This window comes from Ostrinia furnacalis, unplaced genomic scaffold, assembly GCF_004193835.3.
Source record: "Ostrinia furnacalis isolate ACB-3 unplaced genomic scaffold, ASM419383v2 OfSCF4105, whole genome shotgun sequence".
NCBI classification, from domain to species: domain Eukaryota; kingdom Metazoa; phylum Arthropoda; class Insecta; order Lepidoptera; family Crambidae; genus Ostrinia; species Ostrinia furnacalis.
The window spans coordinates 739,123-759,730 of record NW_021134344.1 but is presented as its reverse complement, the minus strand read 5'-3'; the positions used below and the strand labels follow the sequence as shown (position 1 = coordinate 759,730).

The 20,608-nt window shown below is 35.3% G+C and overlaps 1 protein-coding gene across 1 annotated transcript; it reads left to right on the top strand.

Moving 5' to 3' along the window:
* Positions 1-1,169: 1,169 nt before the first annotated feature.
* Positions 1,170-20,428, top strand: LOC114358725 (collagenase-like). The gene is made up of 5 exons (XM_028312761.1): positions 1,170-1,451; positions 17,538-17,805; positions 19,396-19,494; positions 19,785-19,981; positions 20,275-20,428. Exons 1-5 carry the CDS (start codon positions 1,227-1,229, stop codon positions 20,377-20,379), a joined length of 894 nt encoding a protein of 297 aa, XP_028168562.1. The 5' UTR covers positions 1,170-1,226; the 3' UTR covers positions 20,380-20,428.
* Positions 20,429-20,608: the final 180 nt, after the last annotated feature.

Here is a 20,608-nt window from a genome sequence, read left to right as displayed (position 1 = left end):
TGGAAAAAAACGGAACCCTTATAGATTCGTCATGTCTGTCTGTCTGTCCGTCCGTCCGTCTGTCCGTCCGTATGTCACAGCCATTTTTTTCCGAAACTATAAGAGCTATACTGTTGAAACTTGGTAAGTACATGTATTCTGTAAACCGCATTAAGATTTTGATGCAAAAATAAAAAAATAATAATAAATATTGGGGGCTCCCCATACTTAGAAATGAAACTCAAAAATTTTTAACTACATACATTTTCAAACACCTACGTGTGGGGTTTCTATGGATAGGTCTTCAAAAATGATATCGAGGTTTTTAAAATACTTTTTTTCTAAACCGAATAGTTTGCGTGACAGACGCTTCCAAAGTGGAAAAAAGTTGGTCCCCCCCCCCCCCTCTAACTTCTAAAATAAGAAAATGAAAAATCTAAAAAAAACATATCATGTACATTACTATAAAAACTACCAACGAAAATTGTTTTGAACGAGATCTAGTAAGTAGTTTTTTTTAATACCTCGTAAATCGTAAACCGCTTATTACCGCGTAATCTTTCATACAAATAACTTAAATTAAAAAAAAAATCATAAATCAATGGTACGGAACTCTTTGTGCGTGAGTCCGACACGCACTTGGCCGGTTTTTAATAGATAGAGTGATTCAAGACCAAGGTTTATAAAATATGTAATACCTACTTACTCACTTACCATCAGGTGATCCGTCTGCTCGTTTGCCTCCTATCACATAAAAAAAAAAAAAAAGCACCCGTGCCAAGCCGGGGCGGGTCGCTAGTATGCGATAATCCTTTTAGAAAATCTGCGAAAATCCCCATACAACAAATCATATTGTGCTACTTAATAAGTTAATACTGGATTATTATAATCTCATCCCTCATATCTTCGTTAAAACTTTGAGCATACCTACCCGCCTACGTACGAGCGATACGTCATTATTGCGCCTTCTACCTAAATGACACAGAGACGAACCAAAGGAAATTTACAAGCGCGTACATACACATGTAGCCAAGGTTATGAGACGTATAAAATATGCCGATTGCGGACATTTTCTTGATTAAAATCATGTAAAACATTCAAACATAATTATTTATCAATAAATCCACAGCAAATGACTAATTACGGCATTAACTAAATTTCAGACGGTCATTGGACAAGCATTGAAAGGATAAGATAATAATGTAGAGGCTATAAAATAACCCTCGAAGAGTAAGCGTCATCTCTCAATGATAACTGTCGCAAGGATGAAGTCGTGTGTGTTGTTGTTGGCACTGGCGGCGTTGGTGGCGGCGGAGGCGGCGGCGGGCCTGCAGGAGCCGATGCTGTTCTACCACAGCGCCGCGGGCATGGCGGAGGCGGCGCGCATCAGGCAGCACGAGGCGGCGCTGGACTTCGACGGCTCCCGCATCACCGGCGGCCAGTCCGTCAACGCGGGCGCTCACCCTCACTTGGCAAGTTGCTCCTTAAACGAATTCTAACGATTTTTATTTGAGGCAGAAATGGCGGAGAAGAGTCTTCGCTAGTATTTATTATTAGATGATTTCTATTCATATTAGAATCATTATAACTAAAATACCTACCTAATTACCTGTAGGTATAAGATAAATACCGATAGGTACCGAAATTATAAAAGTTTTCCGGATTAAAATAATACCAAAAAGGAATTAGTGAGCTAAAAATATTCGTACCCTTTTTGATATACAGACATAGATTAGATTCTCTAAGTATACAGAGTGGAAACGATAAGTGATCTCACTCTATTGTTTCTAAACTACATTAGATATCAAAAAACTGGTTACTGATCCTGAAAGTGCTTCACGAGCTCTATCAAACGGTACCAATAATAGTTTACAGAATAAACTAGATCTATCCTAAAATTCCATGTTTCCAGCTTTCATACATTTGGTACACAGTCATATAATATTAAAAACTAAATAAGATATCGTAAAACTGGTTAATGATCCTAAAAGTGCTTCACGAGCTCTCTCCAACGGTATTAATAATTGGTAACAGAATTAACTGGATCTATGCAAAAATGTATTGATTCTGGTGTATAAACAAGACCAAGTAAAGAAACACAAAAAGAACGCCACCGCTTCGTTATTTTACAACAGCTGAAAGTTTGTCAGCGCATGCTCCCAACATAAGGTAAGAAAATTGGGCGATCATGAAGTTTGGGTCATTGTGACTTTGCCAGCTACCTTAACTTATCTGACAAGGGGTTGGAATGGTCAAAACTATCTGGCTGATGAGGAAACTACATCGAATTGTTGCCCAAATAACAAAGGGACAATATTATTTGATCCTCTAAAAACTAATTGATCTTTTTTGTATGTGCACTTTTAAAAATAAACGNTTCTAATGAATGTAAGGAAATAACAGACTTGTCAATTGAATATATAATAGAAATAAGCGCAGTAAATGTTCCCACGCTTAATATTATGTTAATTGTAATATATTGGCCGAATAGTAGTAGAGAAGTAATGATTTTTAATATGCAGCTTGAGAAACTTTTGAATATTATAAGGTCTAAGTACTCGAATAAAAATATAATTATTGGCGGAGACCTTAATGTGGATTTTTTAAACGATAATAAACAGTCTAGGGACATAATGAATCTCTTTAAAAGTCATAATTTTACACTAAACGTAAAAGAACCAACAAGAATTACCGACAAAAGCTCTACGTGTTTGGATATATTATTTACTAATTTTGACTGTTCAAATTTTAAAAATAATGTTTGTGAGTTTGGTCTTTCTGATCATAAAGCAATAAGCATTACTCTAAAAAATCAGTGTCAAACAAATTCTAGTAATTTTTATTATGTATCAAAAAGAATTTTTNTACGTGTTGGATCTGTATCCCCACGCAAGCCTTATAAAGGACCGGGTCACTTTTGACCCGTGAGCTCCAAAGCGTACAAACATAATAATAATAATAATAATAATAATAAATCTTTGGACAATTTCACACAGCGCCAGCTAGCCCCAAAGTAAGCAACTTAATGCTTGTGTTATGGGTGCTAGCTTAACGGATATACTACTTATATACTTTTTTTTTTTTTTTAAATACATAAATATTATACATAGTCACACCCAGACCCGTCACAGAAATTAAAATTCATCATTTCATTTAAATAATTCTATGTAAGTACACATGTATAAAATTAGTCTTTCTGTTAGTGACTCAAGAGCGAGCTCGGCTAACTTTGGAGTGATAGCAGATCAGTACGTATTATGATAAACTTCAATGATAGGTTGTGAAACTTCATTCACAACAATGTAATTTAAATGTGAAACCTAGTTAAGTTATCATTGTAATTTTATTGAATTGTACTCTGTGGTTGTGCCTTTTAGTGTAGATGAAACTAATTAACAACTAGCTCTTATCTTAATTACCCTTATTCTACACATCATTACAGCCGCATTACCCATTGAAGATTAACTCCTCAGAGGAAATGGGAGTTATTTCTGTAGAGTCACCCCAGAGCGACTATTTATCGTTAGTAAAGATTATTTTATTTCCTTTACAGTCAGTGTAGAGTAATCTTAACAGTAATATGTCTGAAACATTACAAATAACTGAATGTCTTTCCTTTCGTCTTACTCATTAACAACAACGTAAACAGGTATTTTCTACAAAAACATTTGAACTTCGAGACTCTACCTCATGTATCATGCGTATCTCGTATAAGTATAAGTACTCGAATAAAAATATAATGATTGGCGGAGACCTTAATGTGGATTTTTTAAACGATAATAAACAGTCTAGGGACATAATGAATCTCTTTAAAAGTCATAATTTTACACTAAACGTAAAAGAACCAACAAGAATTACCGACAAAAGCTCTACGTGTTTGGATATATTATTTACTAATTTTGACTGTTCAAATCTTAAAAATAATGTTTGTGAGTTTGGTCTTTCTGATCATAAAGCAATAAGCATTACTCTAAAAAATCAGTGTCAAACAAATTCTAGTAATTTTTATTATGTATCAAAAAGAATTTTTAGTGCAAAAAATATGGAACTTTTTCGATTAGAGTTGAAAACAGTCAACTGGGAGCATATTTTAAAGTTAGACAAAAGTATAAATGAAAACTATGAAGCATTTCATCAAAAACTTATATCTATTCTAAACCAATGTATACCAATTAAAAAAGTAAAAATTCAGATAAAAAACAAACAGTGGTTAACAAAAGGCATCAAAACTTCATGTAAAAATAAACGTCTATTAAAAATATTATCAATTAAAGCAAATAATCCTACTCTTAACCTTTATTGTAAAAAATATGATAATTTATTAAAGAAAGTAGTCCAAATATCAAAAAGAAACCATTACATAAAAACCNTACACAGACACATCTTGTTCGTACATAGCCGGAAGAGGGAAGAGCGTTCTGCCGGAAACAGTTAACTTTTTAATATTTAATACACTTCCAAAGATAATATAATCCTAACAGAATAATGCTTTGTGGTAGAAACCAGTGAAACTTTTTCCCGGAAAATTAGCGACTTTCTCTACATTTTTTGTGTAAGTAATTTGGGATAAAATTACATGAAACCGAGCTCTGTAAATCACTCACGCTCTGATAAGTCAGTGTTGAACAGACGATACTGTATCAACGTAAATAAGTACTTAGGCTTATTTTTTATCAAAAGAGATGTAATTATAAATAGGTTCTATTTTGTAAACAAAATGTAAATAATTACTTGTAAAAAATGTCTTTGAAAGTACAGATATTGAAAGTAAAATTTTTAAAACAAAATTTTAAATACTGGAAAAGATGCAGCTCTATTATATCTTTGTGAATAAGGCCCTGTTTCCACCACGGCAGCACGGCGCGGAGCGGAGAAGTGGAAATAATGAAATCTGATTGGTTATTATTACTAAAAAAAAAACTTCTCCGCTTTAGTGGAAACGGGGCCTTTGAACATATTAACAGCAATGACAGGTAGGGTTTATTTATAAACATTTCATTGTGCACTGTGAAACATCATTAGGTTATGTTTAAAAATCGTGGGTTCGATTCCCGCCTTAGGCAGTTAGATTTTTTCAAGTAGTTTATTTATGATTTAGTTTGAGAAGCGACTAATCGCTAAGAAATTTTAATAACTAAAGAAAATGAATATTCTTATTTATAGCCTAGTAAATAAATAGTACATAAACACTGACTTGTTAAGCCTTCTAATAGCGCCCTTCAGATGCGCGAAGTCGGGTCTTTCAGTAGGTTCTTCAGCCCAACACCTGCGCATGAGTTCGGTCGCGTCGTCCGCGTCGCACGACCGGTGGTGAGACGTGTTGGGTCGCAGTCCGCTAGCGATCACTGTCTCGACGATTTCTGGATGAGGGTAGATGAGAGTTATTTAAAGGCAATGTAAAATTTTTGCCCTTAGAGCCAAAACACACGAGCGGTGCGGCGAAATCTTTGCGGTGCGGCGCCGCAACGCATCGTGTGCTTTGGCTCTTAGTAAATACTTAAGATAATGTATAAGTCTACTTACAATTATCATTCAGAAGGAGCATTATTATCTAAAGTTTAAGTAGAGGGTTTTCATTCAGGTAATTTTATAATTTTATGCTTCATATACGAGATAAGAATTTAATTAAATGAATCTTATCTTAATACAAATGGAAGTCTAACTAACAATTCGGTGCTTTTATGTCAAGCATTTGGCCATTCACGTATTCGTATAAACACACCAAAAACATTTCACACACTTTCGCTACAATATTCATAAATCCAGAAAATTCCCGAAAGTCGCATTCCAACATCAATCATTCCTTACCTTTGGGTGACAGCTCGATTCCTGGTCCGAGCCAGAACGCCCCCTGGCGGTTCACGATCTCATGCATGATGATCCCAAAGGAGTACACGTCCCCTTTTTGGGTCCCTTCCGGAGGCGGTTCCGGGAGGCGAAGCAGTTCGGGTGACGTCCACAGAAGACCTTAAGATTTGTTTTGTTAATAAGGGCAGTTTTTTTATCGACGTAAGGTCAAATCGTCTATCAAATGAGAAAAGTGTAGGTAGTAGTAGAATTGGGGATTCAGGGTAAAAGACAAGGTAAAGTTTAACTGACTTAGAAAAAACTATGGATGTTTTAAGTCCCAAAACGTGACAAGAAGTTACATAAATACCTACTACAAGTTTAGGTCTTGGACGGAGATATCAGGCAAAAAAAATTCACTGTATTTGTTAGATTGCATACCTATTTCAGTTTAAAACTTTATTACAGACCGATGAAACTGCCCTTAAGAAGCAATATAACTGACGCTAAATAGTCTTGCGTCACGTAATCGACGATATTAAAGAGTAGTGACAAAGTCATATCTTGTAAATTGAAAACGTGCAATATCTATAAAATTAGCAGACTTTTTCTCACTTACGAGTCCAGTAGCTGTGTGCTCTTGTATCTTTCTCTGATGTTCTCAAAGCGTGTAGACCAAAGTCAGTGATCTTCAGTACGAAGCGGGAATCTACCACGCAGTTGCTCGACTTCAAGGCGCCATGCGATCTGATGTCAGTGCCGTGGAGGTAATGCATGCCCTGTCATAAAAGTTTCATCATCATCATTGGATCATTAACCCCGTATTCACAAACGATGCTTGGTTAAGTGAAGTGGCAAATCGAACGCACAGCGTTGAATAGAACTCTGTGATTGGTTCGTGTGTCACACTGTGCGTCCGCGCGCACTGTGAAACCTCATAGTATTGTTTGTGAATACGGGCGTTAGTCTCTCTGCTGGAGCACGACTCTTTATAATTTACCAGAGCCAAATAAAGGGTTTGACCTACACAGTTAATAACTTCACTAACGAGTCGAAGAGGTCAAATCAACCTTCATTCATTTTCCACCAAGAATTCATGATTTAAAATTAGAAACAGTCTAAAAGGACGTTTTCAATAACTTAATTTTCCTATGAAAAATGTCGGCAAAGTTTCCAATCAGTCTTTGTAGGGCTTAAAATCTTTATTAAATACAGGGTGTTAAGTAAATGGGTATATGAGCCGACACTAGCCCATTTTAACATGGTCATATAAATGGTATGGTGAAGTCAGAAAATTGATATCTTCATTTTAATTATTTTAATTTTCATACAAATCGGATTTTATAAAAAATATTTTGTATGAAAATTTAAAAAAATAAAATGATGATATCAAATATCTGACTTCACCATACCATTTATATGGCCATGTTAACATGGGCTAGTGTCGGCTCATATACCCATTTACCTAACACCCTGTATAACTCATTGGAAGCAATCTATTAAAGGGCATAAATCTGTGGAGCTTCTGATTTATCTATACAAGAGAGAGAAATCAATAAAGGAAAGTTTTCTCAGTCATTCAGGTACTCCCTGCCTAAACAATTTTCCGAAACATAAAGCTGAAATTGGGCAGACAAAGAAAAGCAATCGAGATTAATTAATATATTAATACACGTGTCTTTGTATTTGAAACTTCTGGTAGAAGAAATGGGAAATTAAGGTATTCGGCTTTTAGAAAACGAAGCCGCGGGCTACCACTAGTCTAAATACAACACTAAGCACAGTAAAGGAACACGATTCTCATTTTTTGTAGCAAAATCATACCTAGTAACCACTGCATAAGATAATCCCTTGATATACTGCTGTCTGATATGTTCCACTTTGAACCTCGAGTCTGGCTGGCTCAGGGAGATATCACATATTTTGACAATGGCTTTTGATACAGTTCAATGAACAGACTTTGACGAATTTCTGCTTCATGCTTCGGGATTGGAAATCCTTTGACGTAGAAGACTCGTAATATCTCCACCAAAAATCGGAGCATGGATCGAATTTGTAATTTTGTGGGTATTTTAAAAAACGAAGCTCATTGCATTTATGCATTGGTCTGTTCATGCAAAATTAATACAATGAGTTTATTTATTATCATTCATTAGCTAATTGTCAATTCATAATTCATTAGGGTCTGATTCATTTCAATAAACAATACAATGTTTCTTATGGAAACATATTTTCAGATGGATTTATGCAACATGCAATTTATTTATACGACATTTCACAAACTGTTATAACACTACATAATATTTCCGTAATTTTATTTATAAATTGGTCATTTCATTTAGAGAAGAAAGGAAAGAAATAGAAACAAACACAATTTTTTTTTTTTTTTTAAATGTCTTTGGACAATCTCACACAGCGCCATCTAGCCCCAAAGTAAGCAATTAATATGCTTGTGTTATGGGTGCTAGCTTAACGGATATACTACTTATATACTTTTTTTTTAAATACATACATATTATACATAGTAACACCCAGACCCGTCACAGAAATAAACGTCTATTAAAAATATTATCAATTAAAGCAAATAATCCTACTCTTAACCTTTATTGTAAAAAATATGATAATTTATTAAAGAAAGTAGTCCAAATATCAAAAAGAAACCATTACATAAAAACCATGAGAAAAGCAAATAATATTTCCAAAACTATGTGGCAAGTAATAAAGGAAAAAACAAATAGACAAGTAAATAAAAATATTAAAAATATAAAATTAGAAAAGAACAATAGTAAAAATACTACAGACGAACCCAATGAGGTCGCAAACATTTTAAATAAATATTTTGCATCAATTGGTTCCAATCCAACAATAGACAAAGAGCCAATTGGTAGGCCCGTAATCGCAACAAATGACAGTACTATGTATTTAAACCCAGTAAGCCCACTCCAAGTAGAAAATCTTATTAAATACTTAAAAAATAAATCTAGCTTTGGATTTGATGAGTTTCCTCCTAAATTAATAAAATATTGTAAAGATGAACTAATTTTACCATTGACCGACTTAATAAACCAATCATTTCTAGAAGCAACTTTCCCAAATTTACTCAAAACTACGATAATAAAACCTATACCAAAAACAAAAATGCAGACTCAACCTAGCCAGTATCGTCCAGTGGCTTTATTATCCACGTTTTCNTTATGATTATGAAATTAAAATTCATCATTTCAATTTCTGCCCGGCCGGGAATCGAACCCGGGACCTCTTGGCATAGTAGTCCGTTCTGAACCACTACACCAAACGGCCGGCTTGAAATCTACAATCTGAATTACATCTAATGAAACTTAGACTATTGGAAATGACCAAAATAGTATTTTTAACAGCAATAAAACTACTCACCCGCACAATATCATGCATCAGGCTGACTTTGAACATCCAATCCAACTTGATCGTTTCATTTTCCAAAATATCCTGCAGCGATCCTTTAGGGCAGTACTCTGTCAGCAAACAACAGTGAGGCGGATCAACGCACGCGCCGTAAAACCTTGCCAAGTGATCGTGTTCCAGATCCTTCATCTTTTTTAGTTCTAGAAGGAGAGGTCTAGTTAAGTCTATGCGTTGTTTATCCACTTTCTTTATGGCCACTCGGCAGCCTTTGTAGTATCCTCGACGAGTGAACACTTGTCTATCACCCGGCAGAGAAGTAGCTTCGTCTGAGTAGGCAGTCTGTAAAGAAGTTTGATATTAATAATCTTTAATTCAGCACGTACCATCATCATTATTTCAGCTACAGTACGTCCACTCCCCCATATTGACTGGTTGCTAGCGGCCTGCATCCAGCGATTTCCTGCTACCTTTATGATCTCATTTAAGCAATGTACTATTCTTAGTTCCGTATCTCTTCAATAGAAAAGCAGCAATAATATTTCTTCGACTAAATACCACCCATATAAAAAATAATACTACAGCAAACCCATTTGCAGGAATTTATCAAACGGCTCCCGTGAAATATGTGATAATCCCGAATTCTTTTCGGATGGTTTGAGGAAAAATACAATAAAGGATCAAAGGAAATGATTACTTGCTTTGCTACGCACTTCGATAGGCATGAAATCCTTTACAAAAGGTAATAAAAGTTCTTCAAGGGCAGTGTATTGAAGGGCTAATATTGGTAATCTAATTGATATAGTAAACGCTCAAACTAGAAATAAATTGAAGAAGTTAGAAAAGGTTTTCTCCAAGTTTGGATATGGGTACAACAAGTGCAAATAAGGTAACCAAAAATGTTTCCCTCATTTCAGGTTTGTCAAAGCACAGTTGCTGTGTGAACTGGATATTTCTTAAACATTTCTATTTGAACGAAAGCAGGCTTTATTTACAATTTTTATTGCTCTACTAAAGGAGCCACACAGGTAAAATATCGATGCTGTTTTCGGTGCATAACTCTAACGGTATAATGCGACCCGCCTTTTCAGTTCTAAAGTCAAAAAGAAAGCAAACTAATTCAGTGGCATCTGCATAAACCTTTTTAAAATACAACACTTGATCAGGTATAGCGGTAAACATACCCACCCACAAAGTTTTAGCAATTCTAAATTGGAAAACTCTTTCTAATATGCTAAGTTGTCTGTGGACCTAATGTATGTATGTATTCCAACAAAATTTACCATTTCTCGATGGGTTGGGTTCACTGGGTGATTTGCTCCAGCAGGAAATAGGGTTTTGACTTGCTCGTTATCTGTTTCGTTGGATGTCGGAGTATTTATTTGAATATGTGGTGTGGATACGTCGGCATGTTATTTTATTTTATCAGAACGTAAGGGTAAAGTTTCATGATTTATTTAGTTTGTGAGGATGTTGATACGTTCACAAATCTTCTCTTTCGGGAGCAGGTATGTAAGTACAACATGTACGTATTTAGATACACCTACTCTGTGAGTTAATCTCCATTTAATAATAATAATAAATGATTCCAAGAAACATACTAATCACCGACCCCAAACTGAGCTAAAATTTTACAATGGTGATTATTCAAATTTCTCATCAGACTTCTGTGATATTTCTTTCTTTTATTTAAATGAACAAAACGTTCGTAACACACCATAACGAAGCTAAGAATCCCTTGCGTTAAATGGGCACCATTACTTGGAATTAAGGTGGCCAGATCCTCATTAAATCTATGGTGAAGAGAGAAATGAGACCATAAGGAAAATTACAAATCCACCGCATTTTTACGGTGCACAAAAGCCATGATTGAAACCCCCAAATTGCTTGTTATTTGTCAAGGTTCTTATTTATTCAGGACATCGATTTTGTGGTTATTTTGATACGAACAATGGTTCAAAAAAAGACATGCCAAAATAAGATGTATAATGGTCAACATCAGAATGTTTTTTGAAGAGGACCCTGACTCTCGTTACACAGGTTAAACTTATTTTCATTTTCATTTTCAGAATACATTTTTGTTGCAAAATAAAAGCTAATTACAATAAAATTTCGCATGCAATAAATTGAATGAAATAAAATGAAATAATATCTTTCATATAATTTAAACTAAGATTTGGCACTTATGATCAAGAAGTCACAGAGTTTCTACAAAATTACAAATTCTCATAATGTTTTTTCAACTTTATTGCTTTAACCACCACTGTAATATTTTACAAAATGATTTATTGTTTCACGAAATCGGAATGCTATTCACACAACTACTTTCCCGTCAGAGAATGATCCTAATATTCATAGTCATCAACATTTCAGCCACAGGACGTCTACTGCCATTGATTTCCTGACCAGTTGATCCTAACATCAAAACTCTTCAATATCAGCTGAAAAGAAACAAACGCTATTTGAATTTGGAATGCCACTCACCCCAGAGCTGTACCTTCGAGCCAGGGAATGCATGCTCCCGCGCAGCCGACCTCCTGGGGGCAAGACGTCACTCCAACTGACGCGCCACGTCATCATCGCTATCTCTGCCTCTAGTTTGTAGTGCCTGTCAAAAGAAAAGGACTATTTAGTCGACTGGTGGGAAAGCGGACTGGAACGGGACTATTCCCACCTCTCGTTCCTACCACTGCAACTCCTGTGTAGCCAGGATCTACAGCTTGACCGCCATAAAAACCTAACCAATGAAGGTCAAGTTTGTCCCGGGGGAAAGTTAAACTGTCATTGGACTCGCAACGAAATTAATCAGAAGAACATAGGAGGAGTTCGAAATTAAGGTTCGACTTCCCTCCATTGCAAAGCGGATTTTTTTTATGCATAACAAGGCAGGTATTTGACCACAATCGCACCTGATGTTAAGTGGGATGCAGTCTAGGATAGTACGTATCTGCCCTGTAAGTTTCATTCTGTAACGTTCATTCTTTGGCGGTGCGTGCGCGCGAGTGCACGCACTATCATTAGCTCCGTAAAATTGTATTGTTTTTAATGGTAAAACGCTAAAGTCTCACAACAAAGTTATATACATCGAAACGTTATTAAAAAACATAAACAGTGAACTGATCAACTAGTGAAAATAAGTGACAACAGTGCGTAAAAAAGTGTAAACAAAATATCAAAATCACCGAAGTAAACAGTCATTCTCAATGACGTGCGTGTGTGACTCATAGTGCGTGCGCGTGTTCCGAATTCATTGCCTTTTATGGTCATAAAAATCGAAACCAAAAAGTGAAAGTGAGCGAACTGTACCAAACTGTACCAAATATTCAGCGCCTATCCTAACGATCTCGATGGCGCAGCGCTAACTTTTATGACTGTATTGACCGTGGGTTCCAAGTTCAAATCCCACACGGAAAAATTTTTGAATATTTTTTTTTTTTTTTTTGTTACGAGAATAATAGATACAATGTCTTCAAAGAAAAGCGACAGCAAAGAAACAGCACCTATAGTTTGTTGCAGATGTAAATCTCCAATTGATCTCAAACACTCGCTAAAGTGCATGATCTGTAGGAAGAATTATGATTTCGACTGTTCTGGAACCTCGGAAAAACTGTATCGCTTAATGGACCAAAACTCAAGACAGAAATGGAAATGTAAAGATTGTATATCAGCAAAAAATTTGTCAAATGTAACGACCAGGAAAAAGCTCTTGAGACAAAAAACAAATCAGCCTTCAACCAAAGAAACAATGTCATGTCCTACTCAAAAATCCTGTGAGAAATCGTCCCCGCAGAATCAAACTGATACATCTATTACTACCGAAACAAACTGTTCTACACTACAGAAAGAGATATACTACGATTCTCATATACTTACAGAGAGGGAATCCTCCGAATCTCCGGATGATAAATGCTACACTGTATCAAATGAGCTGTCTAGGAGCGCTGATTTTACTCTAAATAATGTAGTAGTAGACCGCCAAGATGACGAAACTATAGCACAGCTGACATCAGAGCTTGGCGCCACGCAGAATGAGCTTGAACGTACAATATTGGAAAATAATAAATTGCACAGACAAATTAAACAGATGACAAATGAAATACAATTACTCAAAGAGTTATGCAAACAAACATCTGACAACTATTGTTTCCCCAATAGCTGTGATAGGCAAAAGAAGAGACATTCTATGTATATTGCGAGATCTTCTGACCAATCCTCGATGTTTACTCCTACTAGAACGTGTTCTGCAAACTCAAACAGGACCGATACTACCAGTCTTCAAAGCAGAATAACTGTGTTATTATCTGACTTAAAAACCGCTAAGGAGCAGATTAAAAGCCTAGAATTTGAAGTTAACAATCTTAAACGACAATTAAGCGAGAATCAGACATCTTTGAAGCACACAGATTCTATATCAAGCAACATAGAGCCACCAAAGACACCCAAAAAGATATGGCCAGGCAGCCAGATAACACAGTCATCTAAACGAACCATACTCATTTACGGATCCCAACAATGTGTTGGTTTGGCTTCTACCCTGATACAAGCAAGACAAAACTCGGAGTACACAAAGAATTGCGTATTATATAATTACCAAATAGTCGCTGAAACAAAACCATATGCATTGAGCAAAGATGTATTATTGCGAGAAGATAGGGGTACACATCTCAAACCTGGCGACAAACTAGTATTAAGCGTGGGAGAAAATGATTACAACCCGGAAATGACAGTATCGATACTTAGAGACATTATAGTAAAGTATAGTGATATAAGTATTATAATATTAAGCGTCTTAAAAAACCATAACTTAAATATTGCGCATCTGAATAACAAAATTAGAATGTTATGTAATAATTATAAAAATTGTCACTTCGTAGTTTGTAATCAATCTGGAAAAACATTTGACATTTGTGAATCTATTAATTATGTTATTGACTCTATTGACTATAATGATATGTACATCAGTCCTGGACAAGTAAGAAAACTGATATGTCGTAATAAACCAAACAAAACTAACGAAAAAATAGCTCTTAAGTACCCTAGAGGCACAATTCCCTACTACTTCGCACGTGAACACACTCAAATTACAGGCCCTGCGGGTGAGGACTCTATAAAAAATCATATTAATACCACAACTATAGAGAAAAGAGGCACTATTCCGTATTATTTTTCTAAAGTAAATAAAAAACAGACATTTTTTCGAGCCTAATAAATTACTGACTTATTTTAAAATTCTTCATCAAAATATTGCCAGTGTCTTATCTAAACAAGAAATTATAGAAATGACATTAGAAGAACTAAAAGAAGGTTCCGAAGAACCAGATGTACTCTGTTTCACGGAAACTTTCTTAAAATCTGGCCATGAGGATTATATAAAGTTCAATAATTATGAGATAGCAAGTAGCTTTTGCAGAAATAAAAGTAGGGGTGGATCTTGTATCTTCGTAAAAAAGGGCTTGATATTTAAAGAATTAACATTCCTTAAAAATCATGCATCTCAGAACCTATTTGAAATATGTGGTTTAGACATTCCTTCTATAAAATCGGCCATAATATGTATTTATAGAACTCCGTCTTCAGATCCGACTCTCTTCATAAAAAGACTAGAGTCTCTACTATTCGAAATGTTTAAAAAGAACAAGTTCAAAGGTAATGTGATTATAGTAGGTGATTTTAACATTAACATATTAAAACAAAATTCAATTACCAAATACTTTCAAGATGTATTATATAACTATAACCTAACAAATCATATTAATGTTCCTACACGGAAATCTTCGTGTATAGATCTTATTTTAAGTAACATAGTTAAAGCAAACGCCTCAGTACTGCCTCTGCACCTCTCGGACCATAATACAGCACAAATGATAAGCTTTCCCATTAAGTGTAAACAATTAAAACCGGCCTTTCATTACATTTATGTGAGAGACTACAGTCCTGAAAATATGAGTAAATTTGAAAAGTGTCTAGCTAGTCTCTCTTGGTCAAATGTATATGCAGAGACAGACTTTAACAAAGCTTTTAGTGAGTTCCACGAATTGTTTTGCCTACTTTATAAATTATGTTTTCCAAAAGTTAAAAAAAAGGTAAACAATATTAAGAAAACGAGACATAATTGGATTAGTAATGGCCTTCGAGTTAGTTGCAAGAGAAAAAGATACTTACGTTACCAACATTACAAATATAAATCAAATTTAAGCAAAAATAAATACAAATTATACTCTAACATCCTACAAAAATGTATAACTAAATCAAGAAAGAATGCTAACATTAAATATATAAATAACAGCAATAATAAATGTAGAGCATCGTGGACTATAATTAAAAATGAAATAGGCAATAACATGAATCTAAATAGTATTGACAATATAAAAATTGATAATGTTATTATAACGGACCCTACAGACATTGCAAATGCATTTAATGGACATTTCATTAATTTGACTTCGAATATAAATAATAAACGTAATGTGTTAATTAATAACAAAAATAAACAAAGTAACTCAATATTTTTGAAACCTATGACACGTAAGGAAATTAAAAGTATAGTTATGTCCTTAAAAGGTACACAATCAGTGGGCTATGACGAAATTACTACAAAAATATTGAAAACTTGCATTGAAAAAATTATAGCAGTTGTGACTCATCTGGTAAACTTCTCATTTGAATCGGGAATTTTTCCAGAGGTGTTAAAATTATCTATCGTAAAGCCNGTTAATTAATCGTAGCTTAATTTTATACCTAAGTTAGGTCTAGTCAGTTCTCGTTCAAATAACTTTCTCAGTATTTAAAAACAAGTCAATAATGTAAAAGTATTAATTAACATTACAAAGCAATCCTGTATAATCTAGATCATACAGTTCTTGAATCTAATCTCGCTTAAGTAACTTCCTCAGTATTTAAAAATAAGTCAATAATATATAAGTATTAATTAACATTACATAATAACCCTGTGTAATCTAGATTATTCAGTTCCTGAATTTAATCTCGTTAAATAGCACATATCAATAACCTATAAGTACTAATTATCATTAGATAGTAACCCTGTATAATTTAAATAGTTAAATTGTTCAATTTAATCTCGTTAAATAACTATTGACGCAAATCGCATTGTTATTTACTCGTAACTCGCAATCTAAACTCACATAAATAACAAACCGGTTTGCTACGCGTCAATAGTACTACCAGTTTCTCGATAACTTTTAAATACTCGTAGTAAACAAACATTGTAAGAACGATTCACCGAGCGAACTCATTTGCATATTTATCAGTGAGACGCATTTTTTCTATTCGCCACGGCCGGCACTCGCTCGCTAGATGATTCATAGCTAGATTTTACCTGCCTAATGTTTGCGCGCCGCGCCAAGCTGCATTCCATTTACATTAGGAAATATTGTTTATTTTTTTTTTATTGTAACTAAAACTTAACCCCTTAACTGCCATTGTCTTGTATAACTTTTAATAATTATTATAGAAATTATTAACATTAATCAGATGCCTATGCTGAGCATACTAATTTAAATAATTTAAACTAGAAATAATAATAACAAGTACCATGCATACTATTACTGTATTAAATAAATATTTCAAGTAATAATTGAATACTCGTAATAACAAAGTAAACAACAGACTCGTTTAATTAGTTCATTGGTAAATTGTAAACAAAAGGTCAAAGGTCTTAATAACAATTATCTTATAACATTGTTTCAAAACTAAGTTAACTAAAATTAGCGTTTAATTAGTTCATTGTAAGCAAAAAAAATTGNGAATATTTGGTGCTCATTTCTTTTATTTTTGAGGACCAACAAGTAATGATCAGATATAATTTTTACATCTCAAATTTTTTTTGCGTAGTTCAAAAGAGGTTAAAATATCGATCGATTTCATTTATTTTATGTCTCAAAGAAAGAGGATCAATCATTAAAATAGATGACCATTTAGATTTTTTTATTTGCCGTTTTTGCTAATTTAAAAAGATCATTTAAATACATGTCAATAACAAATAGCTGCCAAAGCCACGATGAACCAAACTTCATGATGGTCCAAGGTTCTCACCCATGTTGGGAACATGCGCTGACAAACTTTCAGCTTGAAACTGGCTCTTGCTCTATAAATTACTTAGTTAGTTTCAGCCAAATGACGTCCACTGCTGGACAAAGGCCTCCCCCAAGGTTTTCTACAATGAACGGTCCTGCACTGCCCGCATCCAGGCTATTTCCGCGACCTTTACCAGATCGTCGGTCCACCTAGTAGGAGGCCTGCCCACGCTACGTCTTCCAGCCCGTGATCGCCACTCGAGAACTTTCCTGCCCCAACGGCCATCGTCTCTACGAGCTATGTGCCCCGCCCGCCATAAATGACTTATACAACAAATAATATGATTGTTTTGATTTCAGGGCGGGCTTGTGATCACCCTCACCAACGGGCAGCAGTCGGTGTGCGGCTCGTCCATGCTGACCAACAACCGCGCGGTGACGGCGGCGCACTGCTGGTGGGACGGCCAGAACCAGGCGCGCCAGTTCACCGTCGTGTACGGCTCCAACCGCCTGTTCTCCGGCGGCTTCCGCATCACCACCAGCAACATCCTGATGCACGCAAGCTATAACTTCCGCACCCTACATAATGACGTAGCGATCATAGTCCATCAATGGGTTGCCTTCGGAAGTGAGTGCCCGACAGGGTCCATAATTGTATCTTACCTTACCACTAACACCTTTTGTAAACATTATGGAAGCAATAAACTATTGAGTATTGAGTAAAGTAGATAAGTTAAAATGACAAGAGATATTACCTACATCAAGTTTAATTGAATAGTCCAGTCAACCATTTGACATAGCTACGTTTTTCTGCGAAATATTTCCACGATATAATAAATACCTTGGTTTAATGTAGACTGTTTACAGTAATGTAAGTTATCAAACAGCTATCCTAAAGCTTCTCTGTTCAGCCAATAACATATTAAGCGATAAAAGCTGAGATTTGTTTCATCATCCACCTGAATAAGCATCTGGGCACTGAAACTTTTATCACCAATATTCGTAAAATCTTCATGGTAAAGAAGAACGGTCATCTGTGACCCAGGCCCGACAGAAACGAGACATACCTCAGTTTTTTTGTCATGTCTTAATTAGTTAAATTATATATTTTTTATAGGCATGTATTTAAATGATCTTTTTAAATTAGCAAAAACAGAAAATAAAAAAATCTAAATGGTCATCTATTTTAATGATTGATCCTCTTTCTTTGAGACATAAAATAAATCAAATCGATCTATATTTTAATCTCTTTTGAACTACGCAAAAAAATATTGAGATGTAAAAATTATATCTGATCGTTACTTGTTGGTCCTCAAAAATAAAAGAAATGAGCATCAAATATTCAATATTGTGATACTTTTTTAAATAATTCGATTTGTATAAATTATTTTTTGTCTATATCAAATAATCTTCAAAATAATTATGTTATGGTACTTATTTTTATTAAGTTGTAGTCAAAGGATGGAAACTATTTAAAGGCACTTGATGTTCAAAGATTTTCTTAATTAGTTAAATTATATATTTTTTATATTCGAAATCTATGTATAACACCAAAATATTACCCTTTGTTTTTGTTTAGGCGTTATACAAAAACTAATACAAAATGCTTATTTATCACCAAAATTGGTAAATGTATGTAACTAAATGTCTATTACAGCTGCTATGGAATGTATCTAGGTGACCTGGAGATACAGCCGGATTATACAGGGTGGAAAAAATAAAAAGTTACAAACTCCAAAAATTCAATGTTACCAGCTTCCATAATCTGTACCCTATTATTGGTACCATTTGAAAGAGCTTGTAAAGCACTTTCAGAATCAGTAACTAGTTTTTCGATATCTTGTATAGTTTAAAAATAATCGAGTGAGATCACTTATCGTTCCATATGTATAACCACCCTGTATAATCCGGTTGTATCTCCAGGTCACCTAGATACATTCCATAGCAGCTGTAATAGACATTTAGGTACATACATTTACCAATTTTGGTGATATATAAGCATTTTGTATTAGTTTTTGTATAACGCCTAAACAAAAACAAAGGGTAATATTTTGGTGTTATACATAGATTTCGAATATAAAAAATATATAATTTAACTAATTAAGAAATGACAAAAAACTGAGGTATGTCTCGTTTCTGTCGGGTCTGGGTTTTTTTTGTATGGGGCGTGACCGTTCTTCTTTTGTGAAATCACGTTTACACTTTCTGTTATACATAGCTACCATCAACCGCATTGCGTTGCCGAGCGGAACCCAGCTCAACAACAACTTCGCCGGCCAAACAGCGACAGCCGCAGGTTACGGACGCACCGGCGATAGTAAGTCGAACAATGTTTTTGAGATTATTTTCTGGAAAGGGAACGCCCGCGGAACTCCAATCAACAAAACAATTTACCACTTGGTTTTTCTAAGTTAATCTATATTTATATCTACGAGTAGTTAAAAGTCTTTTTTTCACAACAAGGAAGCTCTTGGCTCACATCTCACTATGTGAGATGATGATCATGTTATTAATAATATGCATATAAGAGTATATGTATAATTTCGGTGTCCTTGGTGTAAGTAGTTAACTTTAGGAAAATCATCACGGTGACGTAACCCATTTCAGACGCGGCCATCGGCCAGAACCAGGACAAGCGGCAGGTGAGCATGCCGGTGATCACGAACGCGGCGTGCGCGTCCACATTCGGCTCCAGCACCGTGATCGCGTCCACGCTGTGCACCAGCGGCGCGGGCGCGCGCAGCGTGTGCCCCGGCGACTCGGGCGGCCCGCTCTCCGTCGGCTCGGGCACCGGCCGCATCCTGGTCAGTACACAGTACACACGCCGGACAACTCGACATAATTATTATTCGCCGCTCTCTCTGAATTCTCTGGCCACGTTGCACTAAAAGACACGTATGCCTTTTCTTGCGTGATTAATAACATTGCAGGTTTATTGCCTTTCTTTTTGTATTTTATGGGTTATTATCTGTATAAATTCACCTGCGAGCATTCATAAGATTTGGTGATTAACTCTAAATAATGTGCTCAGAATCTGAATTTCAAGTCCACTTTGTGTACTTACGTATTATGATAAGTGTTTCCGTCGTGTCGGCAGATCGGCATCACGTCGTTCGTGGCGAGCGCGGGCTGCGCGCGCGGCTTCCCCGCCGGGTTCGCGCGGGTCACATCCTTCAACTCCTGGATCCTGCAGCGACTATAAGCCCTCTGACGATGTTATGATATGGAAATAAAAACTTTTATTTAACTATCGATTGTTTCTCAGTCCCACGCAGCCAAATGACAAAGCAACAAACCATTAACTTGAAAGAATTAAAAAGTGGAAAAGCTTTTTACTATTTAATAATTTTTAACTCAAACAAAACAATTTGAAATCTAGTCGTAACTTTAGATAATTCAATGTGCACTTGAATGTAGAAGGTAAACATAAA